At 35.7% G+C, this 17266-nt stretch overlaps 3 protein-coding genes across 3 annotated transcripts; 1 reads left to right on the top strand and 2 right to left on the bottom strand.

Annotated features, from left to right (window-relative positions):
* Positions 1-183: 183 nt before the first annotated feature.
* LOC123869799 (exocyst complex component 3) lies at positions 184-7567 on the bottom strand. The gene is made up of 11 exons (XM_045912839.1): positions 7261-7567; positions 6666-6814; positions 5787-5982; positions 5032-5286; positions 4063-4344; positions 3537-3719; positions 2741-2899; positions 2472-2579; positions 2145-2324; positions 896-1294; positions 184-466 (listed from the first exon to the last, which is right to left on the bottom strand). The coding sequence occupies exons 1-11, from the start codon at positions 7351-7353 to the stop codon at positions 209-211; spliced, it is 2262 nt and encodes a 753-aa protein (XP_045768795.1). The 5' UTR covers positions 7354-7567; the 3' UTR covers positions 184-208.
* A 183-nt stretch (positions 7568-7750) lies between these two features.
* On the top strand, positions 7751-12114 carry LOC123869813 (UDP-N-acetylglucosamine--dolichyl-phosphate N-acetylglucosaminephosphotransferase). The gene is made up of 5 exons (XM_045912858.1): positions 7751-8081; positions 8386-8500; positions 9110-9323; positions 10261-10492; positions 11411-12114. Exons 1-5 carry the CDS (start codon positions 7942-7944, stop codon positions 11916-11918), a joined length of 1209 nt encoding a protein of 402 aa, XP_045768814.1. The 5' UTR covers positions 7751-7941; the 3' UTR covers positions 11919-12114.
* A 746-nt stretch (positions 12115-12860) lies between these two features.
* LOC123869798 (vacuolar protein sorting-associated protein 54) lies at positions 12861-17011 on the bottom strand. Its single transcript, XM_045912838.1, has 2 exons — positions 16770-17011; positions 12861-16558 (listed from the first exon to the last, which is right to left on the bottom strand). The coding sequence occupies exons 1-2, from the start codon at positions 16862-16864 to the stop codon at positions 14002-14004; spliced, it is 2652 nt and encodes an 883-aa protein (XP_045768794.1). The 5' UTR covers positions 16865-17011; the 3' UTR covers positions 12861-14001.
* Positions 17012-17266: the final 255 nt, after the last annotated feature.

Below are 17266 nucleotides of genomic sequence, written 5' to 3'. Positions count from 1 at the left end.
AATGTATTTTCACGGATTCAGAGAGTTAAAAGAATCGCCCTAAGAAGTTAAAATAGGGGTTTAAAATTTATGTAGTCCACGCGGATGAAGTCCGTGCATAAACTATTACTCATAATAAAATTTCTCTCTACTATGGATTATTTTCTTAACTCTTAAATAATTATAGGCCACTCAATAACGTACTCGAAATTCGAAGTTTTTATTCAAACTATAGGGTGAAGTGGGAAAGAAGTCTATCGTTAAAGATGATGTTTTTGAAGAGTTGCGGCGCACCGGGGTGCGGCGGCGCGCGCGGTGCTTGGCGCGAGGCGCGCACGTGCGCCACGGTGTCGCGCACGTGCGCGCGCGGCACGTCGCCACGCAGCGCCAGCAGGCGCACCAGCTGCTCCTCCGACACGTCCGGGCACTTCTCCAGCAGCCCGTGCAGGTCCAGCGACAGCATCTCGATGTCCTGACACCGTAGCACCTGAATGTACGGGTTCGTCAATACTCACGGCCAGTGTTGCCAACTGCAGTCCAAAACATCCCGAACAAACCAACCTCAAAAATGTACTAGATTATTCAATTTTGTTGGATACGCACTAATGGTCCAAACACACTTACGCTGCGCTGCGCGACGTTGATTTTTTTCATATAAAATGTAAGTAGAACGAATCAATTGAGACCTTATTCATCATAATCAGCCCAGTAATTTAGGCACTACGGTGGAACACACAGAATCTAATACAAACATACATACACAGCTAAAATAATAACCCTTCCTATTGGCTTTGCTGTAGTCGGGTAAAAATTATGCTGTGGCTGTCCAACGAGTCGCTAGTTTTATTGGCATATCAGACTCCGACTATACTTAGACCTATTTTCTGAAGCTCCTGAATATTAAAATCCCACTTACCTCAGCTAAAACACCCATAACTTCAAACGGCCAATCCACATTGACACCCTCCGCGTGCAACGCTATTTTTCTGAAGAATGATCTAATTTGATTGGCTTCCTTCACAATTTTAGTGGCAGCTTGCTGAGCTTCTTCTACCGTCTTGAAAGTTACTTTCTTTGACAGCATTGCGGTTATATACTTTTTGTATACAAGATTCTGAGCCTCGTTTATCACATACTCGAAGTTCTTTTCCCTTAAATGGTTATAGTCTTGGAAATAGTCTTCGAGTGTGACACAAATTGTGTCGACTGGTATAGTTGAAGTCATCCATTTGATAGTAAATAAATCGTCGAAATGTTCTTCCAAATCTAGAAAAGCTTCTTCCAACAGAAATTTTGCTGCTTCATCTCTTAATGTCTGTAACAATGATTCTGGTGTTTATTCTGTATAAATTACAGGATAGTGCTAAAAGTGATTAAAAAACTCAGAAATTATTTTATACAGGGTCTAGGAGTGCACCCCATAGTGCTTTAGGGATAAGTGTTATTGAAAAGTGGGAAAGTTTAAAAAGAAATGGGGATAGTAAAAAGAATACCCGGCTGAGTTTGTTGTGTGCTTCTTCTCAGATCAGGGAGCTTTGGAATCCTTGGAGCTTCAATTTTTAGTTTACGTAATTAAATATCTCTATTATCTTACAATTGATTCAACAATTGACAGTCAAAAAGTGTACAAAGATATCCATTTTAATAATAAGCTTTTTTTTCATGAATACTGTCTATCTTTGCTGTACCTATTCTACTCCCTTTACAACCTCTCGCACTGCCAAGGGTCACTGGTAGAGATCTCTTATAGAGCGCAGTGCTTCCCTGTCCACTTTTCTTTCTTTTTATATTTATTGTTACAACTTTTACAACAACAAAAAAGTTTGAGTTTGAGGATCGGGGTCGTTCATGTCTTTTCGTAAGTGGTCGCACGACCAAATTTCATACGAATACGCACGCATGCAAAGTGAGCGCTGTCTAAGCTTATGTGCAGACTATGCCAGGAGCCTGTCGAGACTCCGATGCACATACTCTGCTACTAACCCGCTCTAATGCATAAACGTAGCATCCACCTAGAGAAGGGATATACACATACGTTCTGAGAAAGGCCTACGGCCACCCTGGCGGTCACAAGTATTGGCACAGAACTGTAAAATTGGTGGCAATCACGAAGACGGTCGAAGTGATACAAAGAATCCAAGGACCATAATTTCAAAGAAGCTTACCTGGAAAGTGTGCAGCAGGCGCTCGAAGCTGCGCTCGGCGGGCGGGTGGTGCTTGGCGGGCGGCCAGCGCCGCGTCTGCGTCTGCTGCGCGAGGCGCACCATTTGCTCGCAGTTGTTGACGATGGTGATCATGTGGTGTGTGAAGTACGCCACGCGCGATCGGTCCGCGAAGTGGGCGTTCTGTACGCAAAAATACACCCTATGTAAGCTCTGCTTTCAAGGTGGGTGTTCTGTACATCATTTATTTGAAATTCTCATTCTCAAAACTTTTAAAATTAACACATGAAGTAAACTCTACATTTTTTGAAAAGATATATATTAAAATACCTTAAACTGTATAACTCCTTCTCTATACATGTTCCCATAGCGCGTGACCTGATCAACACTCAGCAAGAGGGCCTTGAATGTGATTTCTTTGCTTATAGTTTCCGTTACCTAAAAGAAAAGAAACTATTTTAACACGGGCCAGTACAAAAAAAAATACTTATGAGTTATAATGTATGCCATCATATCATACATTCAGATACTTTAGAAAAAAGGGAGCAATAGTGCCGTGGCATGCATAATCCAGGTATAACTTGTATGGCGTCTCTGACCTGCAAGTTCTGGTCGATCATCTGGAAGATAATGACGGGCGCGTGCGTGTGGAAGGCGTTGGTGTGCGGCTCCACCTCGGGCGAGCGCTCGCCGGCCCACTCCGCGCGCTCCGACTCTAGCGTCTTCTCCATCCATTCCATGTAGTTCGACTCCATTTTCTATTAAAGAAATTACATGAAAAAAACATGCCTACGCGTAACCAGATTTAAATAAAAACATAAAACAACATTTTAAAAAGTCATAATTGTTAGAATTTAGTAGTTTTGAAAATGGGTGAATGAGTAGGTAAAAAAATAGGGTCTTTATTGATATTTTAATCTACAGTACTAAAAGGAACTTTAAAACACCCAAATAAAAGATGGCGACCTCCAAACAGCTGTTCTGTTTGGCAATTATTTTAAAAACTTTCACGTTACTTTCGTCCGATAAAATATCTAAGTTACTCGCAAGTCACGCCTCTGGATCGCGTGTCGCGAGTGCGCTACCCGCAAGGTGAAACCCAAAACAACCTGGGCGTATCTGCCCCAATCCAATCCAGTTTGACATAAATTGGCCCAATCAGAATCAATCTGACCCAATTTGATTTAATCTTAGTTGAACAGCCACAGAGGCATCTACAGTGCCTTAACTACAATAATTATTATTTGACTAGAAGCCACATTTTTATGACTTGGATTTCGTCCATTTGAACCGCAATGTTGACGTATCCTCGTCAGGCTGAATTCAAAACGAGTAGCACCAGATTAGAAAATTAGTTTTAAAATGATACATCAATACAATGACAACATAATGTACCTGTAAATATTCATCCTGTAACTTCTGCATTATCTCATCAGTCAGTAGTGGTGGCAGAGTGGAAACATCCACATTGACCTTGGGGCTGCCCATTAACTCAGGACCAGGATATGTGTTCAGAATCCATGATAACAAAGTCACATACTCATTACCTTCTAAACCGGTCTGGACTATTTCTTGTAACTAAAAAATAAAGTACGTATTTAATTCATTCCAACAAACAAAGCCTACCATAATCCACAAAAAACTGTTACAGAGTTTATCGTATTTTTATTTGAGTCATTTTTAAGGTTCCGTATCTGATGGGGACCCCATTACAAAGCCTCCGCTGTCTGTCTGTCTGTCTGTCAGCGGTCTTTTTCTCGTGAAGCGTAATAGATAGGGAGTAGTTTTCACAGAATGTGCAGTATTGCCACTATAACAACAAATGATAAAAATTTAAAAATGGCCGCCATGAAAATTCAATTGTAATTCCTTATACGATGGTACGGAACTCTCTGTAAATTATCAAACTTACACTACTTACACTAGTGGATAAGCAGGTGTGATACATATTGACGTATTTATTGACGATGTCGTAATGGGGCGGGAAGCATGGAACGCATAAAGTCTTAACCACCATCAGATCTTCTAGAATAAGTTGCCTTGTCAATTCCAGATATCGTATAAGCCATAACTTGTTATCCTCGCGTTCATCGACGCGAGTGCCCTCCACGCGTTGAGCGGTGACGCGCTCTAATACTTCAAAAGCTTTCGTACGCCAGTTCTTAGGTCTTCCAGGTGGCATAAAGCCTGATTGGTCTTGTTGCTAAAAATGTCGACAAATGAGATAGGTGCCTACATTTCTTTAATCCAAATAAGCGTTTTTATTAAACTACAACCTTGGATGAACAGTGTTTAATTTATGCAAGACTACAACTCTTGATTACCCAACAGTTTAAGACAGATCACAAAAATGCTTTATAACTTAGCATAAAACAGTTTCATGGGTCGCCTGATCCCCATCCAATTTAAAGTTTGCTTTAAATCATGACTTAGTACATAAATAAAGATAGAGATTTCAGGGGTTCAACTGTGAAGAAATAAATTAATAATTGGCTTAGTTTTAAACCTAAAATAATCAATAATAGAATTATCGGCGTAATGCGTTTGTATGGAGAAGCACGTATGAAGTGTAACCTTTTAACTCACAGGCAATCGTAATTCCTCTTGGGAGTTCCTAGTTTCATGGTAAGCAAAACTGGACATGTTTTGAAATCAATGAATAATGAATTAAATTATTATAAAGAAAATCTGTGTAGCTCAAAGGAGGGCCCCTATGGTGCCCAATAAAAAACGATGACGATAACGGAAGGTTACTTTCGTATCGTTCACTCCAAGACAGCCTCACATGGCTTTCACTCCAAGTGAATGAGACAAAAGTAATCATTTCACGTTGCTGTCACCATAGGCGCCCTCTTTTAGAGCTATATGCTACAAATCACAGTTTGTATACCTGAAGCGCCATCTGATCTCTTTTCTCTTCCCTCTCAATAATTCTAAGAGCTGTAACAATGACCGTCGGCTCCTTTCGTACAGTGTTCAAAGTTCTCTCTAAAATAAGTTTGATCTGCTTTTCTAGCAAATTGGAGACTGCCTCGACATCCTCAAAGTAAGCTTTGAGCATAATTTTATCATGAGAGGACTGATTTGGTAATCTGTGTAGCTCATACAGTAGATCATCTCTTGAATTCTCCAAATCACTAAGACACTGCAATGTAGAAATGTATAAAGATTTCTGCTGTAAACAATCTTCGGACAAAACTAAAATGACAGGTTTAAATCTAGTGCTTTCCTTTTCCACAGGGACATTATGAAAGAGATAGCAATACATTCAGAACTGTGGTCATTTATGAATTAAATTACAGGTTTATATCTATTGCTATCCTTTTTGGCAGGGACACTTACGAAAGAGATAGCAATACATTTATAACTGTCACAGTTAGGTGCTAAAAGCTAACAGACCAACATAATAAGCAGACACACTTTCGCATCTAAACTTTCTAATAGTATTTCTGGATTTCTTTAGATGTGTGATAGCGAGCTCCTCCAAGCCACAGTTACAGTAGATTATAGAGAAAGAATACTTTTTTTTTTGCATATAAGGTAACTTGTAAATTGCATATTTTATACAACGTGCTTACATCGCCTGCCCTGCAATTGAGATATTCTTAGCAAGCACAGTCGTAATTTTAATAGTAAAATCTCTACCTGATGGGCATGTAGAAGTTTCCCCTCACCAATCCATTGGTTGGTTTTGGCAACACTTTCCGGTACTGTAAAAATGTGTTTCAAGCTGTCCATAGCTGTCACATATTGCGAATGACGAGAATCTTCTTCTCGAACAGCCTGAAGGGAGGCTACAAGGGGTGGAACACTTCTTAATAATTCTTCTAATTCATCCATCCTATAAACAATAGTATTTATTATATGCTAAAACTGATTTAAATAAGAAGCTGCTTTTAACACTGTCAATTGAAAGTTTTACTGAGTTACTAGGTTTTTTATTTTTAGGTTTTTCAAAAATCTTGTGGGATCTAAAAATTGATCATTTCTGGGATAAAAAGTAGCCTATTTCTCTGGGCTGGTTTCCGCACTTAAACGTTTCTGTCTGTTGTGCGTTAAAGTAGCCTATATCAATCTCTGGGATGCAAACTATTTGTATACCAAAAATAGATACTTGCGACTTTGTCAGAGTGGATTTATGTTTTTGAAAATCCTCTGGGAGCTGTTTAGTTTTTTAAGATAAAAAGTAGCCTATGTTCCTTCTCTAAGATTCAAGCTATCTGTACAGCTTACGTAAAATTGGTTAAACGGATGGCTTGTGAAAAACTAGTCAATAGACAGACAGTCAGAGACACTATCACATGTGTAATATTAGTAGAGATTTTGTTCTGAAGGTGACCATATAGACAAGGTTAAGTTTCACAAGTTTATAGTGCAGGTAAACAACTGAATACAGATAATCACAATGGTTTCCAGAAGATATAAAGTCAGTTTTATCTGTACCTGTGGGTTATGATGTGCCTAGGGCACATGATGCTATTACATGAAATGTGAATTAATTAAGGGTTACAGATAGATAATTACTTTAAATCAATTTGATGCACATCATCCAGACATTCCTGTAATTGTCTCAAGCCAACACTGACTCCATCCAGTTTTCCTTGAACAGCTGACTTGAGTTGTGCTTCAATAGATGCTTTCTTATGGGTTATTCTCTTCTTGTATTGCTCGACCTAAAATATTTCCAAAATAAATCTTGACATTATACTACTGATGAATAACATCCTTAAAAAGAGAAAGAATTACAGAGCAATATAAACATCCAATAATTATTTTGATAACTAATTGGCGAGGCACAAAAACTGAGTGCATGCACATATGCAGAAGAGTACCGACATATATTCAATAGGTCATTATCTCTGTGCTCCGATGAATTCAGTTCTTGTTGCCTTAGTATGGACTATGGAACAAAAGTACTAGGTATTTTGCTTTATTTGAGATACATTTCAATTCTGTTGTATTTATGCTATTTTTGACCTATCATTAATTGAACAAAAACAATTATTTGAAAAAAATTACTTTATTGCAAATTCATTCAACAGTGACCATAACATCACTATAATAGTAATATCTACTAGGCAACCTATAGCAATAGCTATTATTGCTGTGAGAAACTTACTTTCTCCAACTGCCCTGGTCTCTGCATCATATTCATCACCATCTTTTCAGCCGCTGCCTTCGATTCTTCTTCAATTTCGTCCATAGTACTCATTTTTGCGCTTAAATATATTTGTCTTATTAACTTTATGTACCTACGGCCTACATTAATTCAATCATAAACAAATCAAAAGATAGTTATCTAAATTACGCCCACCAACACCCAAAACAATAATAAATAATTAATTTACAAATAATTCATATTTGATTTCTCTAAGGATTTTCAAAGAGGCAAAAACAAAATTAAAAAGCAAATTGCAAATTGACATTTGCATGTTTTATTAATGGTCTGTGACAATATAATCCTACTCTATGGTCTGTGAAATTGATTGACTTTGATTGATGTGATTACCGGGACCATAGAGATATTATAATACGTCCATGACCAGGACTTCGGAAAAAAAAAATGTAGGTAGTCTGTGTTTGGTCTGTGTATCAACACCACACAGAGTAGGTACATTTTGTACAGTATTATAACGTCAAAATAATGCCGACAAGTGACAACGTTTTAATTTTTATTTTTTAAAAACATTGGTCCATGTCGGTCTAGTTTCGCTCGTAACCTGAAATTGCAGATGGAAACCAAATTATCTTGAAATGTGAAAGAAACTCGCTGCAATAGATACCTACCTTCGCGTGGATCATGTGGTCTTTAATAATTTTAATTATTTTATCTATAGTCGCGTACTTTTTAACTGACGAATTAATACCGAAACTAAAAAGTTTATTTATAAATGCTGGCTTATTTGGAATCGATTTATGCAAGGTATCTAAGGACAAAATGTAAGTACCAAACTACCATACATACCATATTGTATTAATATGTAAAAAACAGGCCAATTAGTGAGAGTCAGATTGTATGGCCCATACAGGTAAAGCCCTTTGCTATTTGTATTGCAGTAATATCAAAGTCAATGGTGCCTCTTCTGTTGGAAAGTTTTGTGCGCCACCTTTTATTGTATGTTGAGATAAATGAGACATGCACGCATAGGTAATTGATAGTCAGGCAAACGTTTTTTGTTAGTGAACATAGGAAGAAGATAATTGGTACTTAAATTAGGTATAATATGTATTAAATTTGTTTTAGACCAGAAGCAATTGGAGTGATTTCAGGATGCATATTTTTAATAACAATCTTGTTATTTATCCCAATAGGCTTTGGAAACAGCCTAATGGATAGAGGAAACTTTCCACACAATGAAGTAAGTATACCTCAATAGCTCAACGATTATAGGAGCACTCTGAAATCTGAACGGTTGTTGGTTCAAAACCCCAGCCGTTGCACTAGTCATACCTACTCTTAGCACAAGCTGTAAGCTTTGTTGGGGGGAAAAGGGGAATATAAGTCATGACTAACATTCTTTAAAAAAAAATCTAGTCATTAAAGGATGTTATAGCCTGATCAGAAATAATAACTTACTCTGGGACCGTCACTAGTAAATGGGCACCTAGTATTATGGTCTTGTATATATTAGTTCCACAGGTTTTCCACGATATGGCAAGGTTTTTTACTTTTCTGGTCAGGCTTTAGTAAATAGCATTATTTTAGGTATTTCTTAGTCTGTAACAACCCTGACAACGTGCCACCAGTTTTGAAGCATGCTTATCGCTGTCTAATCCAATTGGTGCATAAACCTTGCGCCAATAACTATGTAGTCCATGTCCCTTCATATAGGCATATTCACAATTGTATGAACTTGTCTTCTCTTTTTTAAATATACAACGGAATGCGCTTTGCCTAACTGCAGTTTTATAATAATATAATATCTTTGGTTTGTACTCTGTAGTGTCTAAATAATTATTTTCTTTAGTTTGCAGAACTATTAGCAGCCTTACTGTCAATATGTTGTATGCTACTGTTAGGATTTGCTGATGATGTGTTGAATTTAAAGTGGAGATATAAGTTGCTGTTACCAACCATTGCATCGCTGCCATTACTGGTTGTGTATTATGTCAACTTTAACTCTACAACATTTATTGTACCAATACCTCTACGCCAGTTCTTTGGGGTATCTGTGAATATAGGTGAGAATTTAGTTATTTTATTCTTTATCATTTTCAATAATCAATAACTTATAAACCAATTATTTTACCTACTTCAACTTCATATTTATTAATAATATAAAATTGTAGTTCCAGTAAAGAATGCCCTACTTTGAATAAAAACGTGTGGCTATTACCCAGAATACTTAATAAAACCTTACAAGTACAGATAACGCGAGGAAGTTGAAATAAATAACAACTCTTGTTACAACAAAATAAAGTGCAATTCAGCTCACAAAGCACTGTGATCATAAATTTTACAAATGCCTCTTTCTATCGCATAAAAACTCTTATCTCTTAGATTGAAGGGGATTGGAAGCTGCCGGCAGCTTGCGCCTCATATATATCTTGGATCATGTGACCAAGTGAGCCTGCTGCCCTCCTCCAAAAAAAAAAAAAACCCAAAACCTCATCCAAATGTTGAGACTTCAACAGCTCCTACTAACTCACAAATAAAAACCGGCTAAGTGCGAGTCAAGACTCGCGCAGCTAGGGTTCCATACTTGGGTATTTTTTCTGACATTTTGCTAGATAAATCAAAAACTAATAGGCATAAAAATAAAAATAAATCTGTTTTAGTATGTACAGGTAAAGTAAAGCCCTTTCATATGATACCCCACTTGGTAGAGTTATCTTACTTTTAAAACTGAAACATATTTTACGGACGTACGGACGAACAGACGTACGGACGACAGACAGACAACAAAGTGATCCTATAAGGGTTCCATTTTTCCTTTTGAGGTACGGAACCCTAAAAATATAGTTGGTAATATTAATTTACATTATGAAGTAGTGAATGAAGTTACAAGGTATCAAGGTCATCTCATTAGCTTTGGATGGAGTTATACCTAAGCTGATTCCTAATTCCTTTGGTATACCCATACTTATCAATTGTATTATTTTATGTTTATTGTTACAGGATTTCTTTACTATATCTACATGGGAATGTTGGCTGTATTTTGCACTAATGCAATAAATATTTTGGCTGGAATAAATGGCCTAGAAGTTGGACAGTCTGTAATTATTGCCATGTCAATAATACTTTTTGATATTATCGAGTTGAGTGGGGATCAGTATAAAGCTCATAACTTCTCTCTTCACATAATGATTCCCTATCTTGCTACTACACTGGCCTTGTTTAAACATAATTGGTAAGCTTAATGTATTTTTTATTCATACATTTAAATGTTCTTTGGAAGCATGTACCTATGAGCTATATATTATAGTTATCATCATCATGATCAACACATCGCCGGCTCACTACAGAGCACGGGTCTCCTTTCAGAGTGAGAAGAATAGAATAGAATAGAATAGATTTTTAGGGATGAAGGGTTTTGGCCAATACTCTACCACACCAGCCACATGTGGGCAGACTTCACACACCTTTGCACACATTATGGAGAACTCTCTGGCATGCAGGTTTCCTCACGATGTTTTCCTTCACTATTAAAGCAAGTGATATTTAACTACTTAAAACCCACATAACTTCGAAAAATTAGATGTGCGTCTGCGTGTCCAGGATCATGATTATGTTACACTGCAAAGTCAAAATGCAGGCAATTGGCATAGTCAATTTTCAGAAGTTTGAAAGATTCATTTCAAGCCTGTACACTGCTGAGCTCTGACATTATTTTATTATACTTAAATATAAAAATCTCAAACATATTTTTTTTTTTTTTTTTTTTTTTTTTTTTTTTTTTTTTTTTTAAAAAAAAGAATATTAGCCATGTTAAATGACTAATATTCCCCTTTCCTCTCCAACTAAGCGTCAGGCTTGTGCTAGGAGTAGGTACGACAATAGTGCAACGGGCGGGGTTTGAACCGTCGACCTTTCGGTTTTCAGTCCACTCCTTTACCGGTTGAGCTATTGAGGCTCTATATTGCTTACAAAGTCATAGTTAAGGATTGCTTAGGCCTTAGACCAAAGCCAAAACTCTATTCTACCAATTTGCTTAGAACTAATTATTTGTTTTATATGTTGTGTCAGATGTTTTGGTCGTCTTGATAAAAATTTAATAATAAATACAAAAAATGAAATGTTATTATAAATAGGTATATTTATTTTTCAGGTACCCATCCAAAGTTTTTGTTGGTGATACATTTTGCTATGTATCTGGCATGACATTTGCTGTGGTTGGTATTCTCAGTCATTTTAGCAAGACTGTTCTATTATTTTTTCTGCCTCAAATTATCAACTTTTTATATTCTATACCACAACTTTTCCGAATTGTACCCTGCCCCAGGCACAGACTGCCAAAATACAGCCCGGAAACAGATTTGCTGCATGCTAGCAGAACGGTTATTTTAAAGAAAGACATGTCACTCTTGACTAAAATGGTTCTACATATTTTTACATTTCTGAAGTTGGTAGATAAAGTAGAAGATAGTGATGGTATAATGCTAAATAACCTGACATTAATAAACCTGTTTCTAATAAAAATGGGACCAATGTCAGAGATTAGATTAACCAAAAGTTTATTAGTCTTTCAAATTTTATGCACATGTATAGCGTTTTTAATAAGGTACCCTATGGCGTCTTATTTTTATGATGTACATATATATAATAATTTCGTATAAATTATGGAAAGTATATGATGGCCACGCGTGATCGTTCAATAATAAAAAAAACCGAGGGATCCGATCCTATTTATGTTGTGTAGATAATAGGTATTAAAAAATTATTATTAAACTAGCTGATGCCCGCAGCTTCGCCCGCGTGGATTGGTCAGATCCCCTGCAGCATCAGGATTGAGGAGTTGGACTCCAAATTTTTTATGAAACAATGTCGCAAAGTTCCTCTATCGATTAAAAAAGAAATGACGCAAATCGGTTCAGAAATCTCGGAGATTTCGGTGTACATAGGTAGAAAAACACAACTCCCTTTTTGAAAGTCGGTTAAAAAAGTAGCCTATGTTACTCCCTGATAAATTCTCTACTTGTCTGTGAAAATCCCGTCAAAATCGGTTCAGCCGTTCCCAAAATTAGCCTTTTCAAACAGACAGACAGACAGACAAAAATTTTAAAAACGTGTGATTCGGTGTTGGTATCGTTCAAATAACCATATGAGCTTAATATGAGGTAGTTATTTCGAAATTACAAACAGACACTCCAATTTTATTTATTAGTATAGATTATTTTTCAAACCCGCAATTTATAGCGTGCAAAACTCTGGTCAATGCCCCAGTTACGACGCGGCATTGACTCCGAGTGACCTATTTACTTAAACGTTCATAGACCTCTAGCGTCAGTCAGATGTTTTATTTGCAATATATTGTGAACTTTTAAATAAATACTTAAGGATTTTTTTTTAATTTTTATTTATTAGTATAGATTTCTTAGTTTTTGAAAAAAAAAAACTACTAAGCATTTAAGAAATAGGATGACTACTTAAAAGTTTTTAGCTATTTGAACCCTACTTTATGCCATTCTGGATCTGAATTCTGACCAGCCCCCCTGATTGTGTAAGAAAAACGTATTAATCGTATCGTAATCAATACCAAATTCTGCCCCATGATTGGCTGCGAAAAAATGTGAACAACGAATTCAATCAATCAAGGGGCAGAATTTGTTGTCGATAATGATTATGATGAATACATTTTTCTTACACAATTGGGGGGGCTGTTTTTTAATAGAAATACTATACCTTATTGTACCTTGAGACCCTGCCGCAATGTCGCGCTGTTGCTCTGGCGTAAATGAAACATTAAACAACCACTTGTGGCCAACTAGACTTTGCCTAAATTATATTGTATAAGTATAATACAAACATACAAAACAATTAATGTAATATATTTTTATAAAGTGTCATAATAACAAAAGTTTTTTTTTTTGTAAAATAATTATAAAAACTTAAGCAAAGTATGGCAGACTTAAAATGATATTTTGATGTGTAGGTATGTGTATTATGTAATATTATGTATATATGTGGATTTTGCATATTTTAAGGCCAAAGCTGTGCTGTGTGTAGCATTATTTAATTGATAATATACATTAAGTGATAAACTAGGCTTGTACATTGTTTTATTATTTATCTCAGATTCATTCCTAAATATTTTATCTCACTACATACAAGTTATCAGTTCTGTGCATGTTTATATAATTTAATTGATATAGACAAGTAAACCTAAATGATTTTGATGATGTTTGAATTAAAAGTTAATAAAATGCTAAAAAAAATACTTTGAAGAAAATAAGTTACCTCAACTTAAAGCATGCACCACATTCTTCTCATAATCATTTAATCACTTGTATCATGTATGCAATCTATAAATTATAGAAATATTACTTTATTTACAAACATTTGTTTTAAATATATCACACAAACTTTAATACATAATAATATTTGAGATAATTCAAGGTAAGAGTACTATGAGATAGGAAATGGTATCATAATACAGTACATAAAAATGCAATTGCAAACTCATTTCTTTATAAAAAAATACTAAAATGTAAAGCATAATATTATGTAAATAATTCCTTCCAATAAATTTCAAGCCAAGCTATCTCTAAAATAAATTAATAATATGTTTTTGAAATTAATGTAAATATTCTTTGAAGTCTCTAAGAACACCAATATTATGGAATTATAACTTCATCTCAAATCAATTTGCAATTTAATCAATACAACTTCAGGTTGTTATTTTATTACTTAATTGTTAAATTAATTTAACCAAATGTCATATAAAATGTTATCTTCTGTATCATGCTCATTAATAACTCTTAGTGTTTTGAGAGTCTGCAAGTAAAATGTCAGTTCAGATGTTACAACACCGTGTTGAGGACTACCATTTGCTACAATGTTCATTTTAACTAATTGTTCTCTCAGTTTGTCTTTAAAGTTATCATGCACTTTCATGTAAATATTGCGAATTTGTTCTAAAGGCAAAATATCTATGAGAGCCTCGTGTAGTTTAACTAAATGTTTAGATATATTTCGGAATGTTTGTGAGGGGACTGGAGGTTTAGCTTCCCAGCCCCCGAGTTGAGAGCATAACATGTTACTCACTATTAGGCAAATTTTGTTTTCAATTTCTTTTTTATGCCCAGCTATATCATTTTCTATGCTGCTAAATCCATTGAGAGTCAGCTCTTTTAAGTGAATGTTTTCTAACAACTTAATTATTAATGGCAAAAGCCATAGAAGAACTTGCAGTGATCTGGATACTAAAGCAAGGTTTGATGTGGAAATAGTCTTTAAGCCTGCACTTTGTATCGCTCCTGCTCCTAGTACCAACTGGCAACATCGTGAATTATACAATCTGGTAAGCTCCAACATGCAATGTACTAAGTATTGCACTATATCTGGGGATTGTTTGCTTGCATCACAATATTCAAATAATATTTTGATTAAAAGCTGTACCGATGCAACAACAGCATAGTTTTCTTTGTTTATAATTAAATATTTTCCATCTGGTTTGCCACTTTCATAAAGCAGTGTCAGGGGAATTTCTCCAGTCTCACAAATTTTGTTTATAACACTTTGCAACTCATATGGCACTTCTGCAATCTTCCATCTTTCAGCATTTAAAGCAGAAGTGAGCTGAAATCTTCGCTCAGAGTGTAAATTTTGTATATATTTCATAGCAAAACTCCTCAATGCCAGTCTCATTGCATTACTGTAATGTCCTGTAATTATTTCACACTGTCTAGAAAAGCTCTCTGTTAATTCAGATAATTTAGACAGCTGTGTTAAATTTGTTAATGCATATTCTTTATCAGCCTTTGTCACTATGAGATTGGCACACCTTTCATTACTGTAGTCTGAAAGTGAGACTATCAGTTTTTTTATTTTTTCTTCAATCAGATTCAGTTCTTCCTGCGTCCAAATCTCTTCACTATCATTTCCAGTGATATCACTCATTTGACTGATGTCCAGTATCAAGTTAGATATTGACATAATCCTTTTAAATAAATTCATAATGTTTGGAGTAACTTTCTGAAGGAATATAATACCTTCATTACATAACAACCAGGTATCAGCATTGGAACCCCTCAAAACAATTTCTGTACTACCATCTCTTTGTGATATTATTTCTATGAGACACTGTTTTACTGTAGCTTGAATGGATGCCATTGCCTCTGTTTTAAAAATATCTAGAAAATCAAACTCCCTTAAACGTAATATTCCAGACACAATTGATACAATTTTATCTCTATCTGGCAGCTCTGACAGGTCTTTTGAGGCTCTGTTGAGATCGGTTACAATAAACCGTGAAAATTCATTGTTTAACATCTTATGAATTAATCTTTTCATTTCTGTCAATTGTGGAGACAAATGCCGAAAAGCTTGAATACCAGATAAACGAGTTGACAAGACTTTTTGCGTGGAACTAATCAAATCAAGAGCGGCTACATAGTCTGATGTACTCAGAAGAAGTTGAATCATGGGTTGAGTTTGCTGAACTATAGCTATTAACTTCAAGAGTTCATGAACATTGTTTAGATTATGATTTATCCTAGTAAGACTTATTAATTTTAAGGGACTTTCTGTTAAATTTTGTTTGACACCTGCAATATCTTTTCTTGTGACTTGTACTGTCTTGACCGCTCTTGCCATTTGTTCCATAATAGTATCATGAGATAGCATAGCATGAAAAAATGCATCTGATTTTTGAGCAACCTGTTTTGATATCTTCATTTCCACGACATCCAGGTATGTGCTTAATGTTTCTTGCAGTGATCTTATTGTAGAGTTAATATCTGGTGTATTGGAAAGACCAGGAAAAACTTTGCTAAAATTTTGGGGATCATTGAGGGCTAGGGATTGCTCAAAGAATATACTTGGTATTTCACAAACTGTCTCAACAACAGGTGTCTTCACCTTGATTGGCAAACTCTCTTTCAGCTGACAGTGTCTTCTATATCTCTTAGAAACCTTTTTACAATATGACTCAAAGTGTAATAAAGTTATTTCAGGCAGATATGGACTAGGATAAATTTCTATTTTGTCTATGAATCCGTCACCCCATGTTTTTGTAAAAAAGTTGCTCTGCTTGCCCCTGTTTGGATCATTTAAAACTGCAGGAAGATTTTGTGATGAAGAATAAAATGTCCAGTCATCTGTGGTATTAGTCTTATAAAGGTGGTATTGCCTCACATGATATTTAAACCCTGCCTTTCTCAAGTCTCCAAATTGTAGTGCTGAACATATGCCATTCTGTCCATATTGACACAGTATTATCGAACCCTCTTTAATACTATGTTTCTGTAGAATGTGCCTGGAAATAGTAGAAACATTGCACTTACCTACAAAGTATTTAGCTAACAACCCAAATTACATCTTATAAATAAAACTTCTTGCATATGCCTTACAGTGGTTATGTTAAAATTAAAAAGCACTAATTCAGTAAGAATTTATGGTTGGGTCATCAAGTTATTAATTAATTAATTAGATTTATCCTAAATAACTACTGAAGCACTAATATTTACCTTTCAAATTCCGTGGCACTATTGAACAGCAGGTTCGGGCAATGGATGCAATTTTGCCATGTCGGCGTCCTATCTGAGGTAGACTTGTCCTCCATAACATTTTTGTATTAATTAATAATGGGAAAGTTATGCATTTATTCGTTTAATATCATCTGAATATTAGATTAACGCAAAGAACGAGCGAATACATGATATTGATAAAAACTTAAAAACGTCATTGGTCATCTGTCAATCGTCATTCTGACAAGCAGTGTTGCCACTTGCCACTTGCCTGGATCATGGGTAGAGATGTGTAGGTCCGGATCGTATTTTGGTTCCAACCTGTGGTTCCAACTTCCATGCTTCCAGGAACCATGTTCGATACTGGAAGTTGGAACCATATCGTTCCAATCCAAGATGTCAAATGAAACATGTTCATGTTCACAGTTTAAGGTGGAAGCGACGGGCCTGCCCGCGAAATTCAAATTTAATTTGGTTTTTCGCATTTTTTAAAGTAA

The sequence above is a fragment of the Maniola jurtina genome, chromosome 11 (genome assembly GCF_905333055.1).
Source record: "Maniola jurtina chromosome 11, ilManJurt1.1, whole genome shotgun sequence".
Classification (NCBI taxonomy): Eukaryota; Metazoa; Arthropoda; class Insecta; order Lepidoptera; family Nymphalidae; genus Maniola; species Maniola jurtina.
Note: the sequence above shows the minus strand (reverse complement) of the source record. Positions and strands in the feature narration are given on the sequence as shown.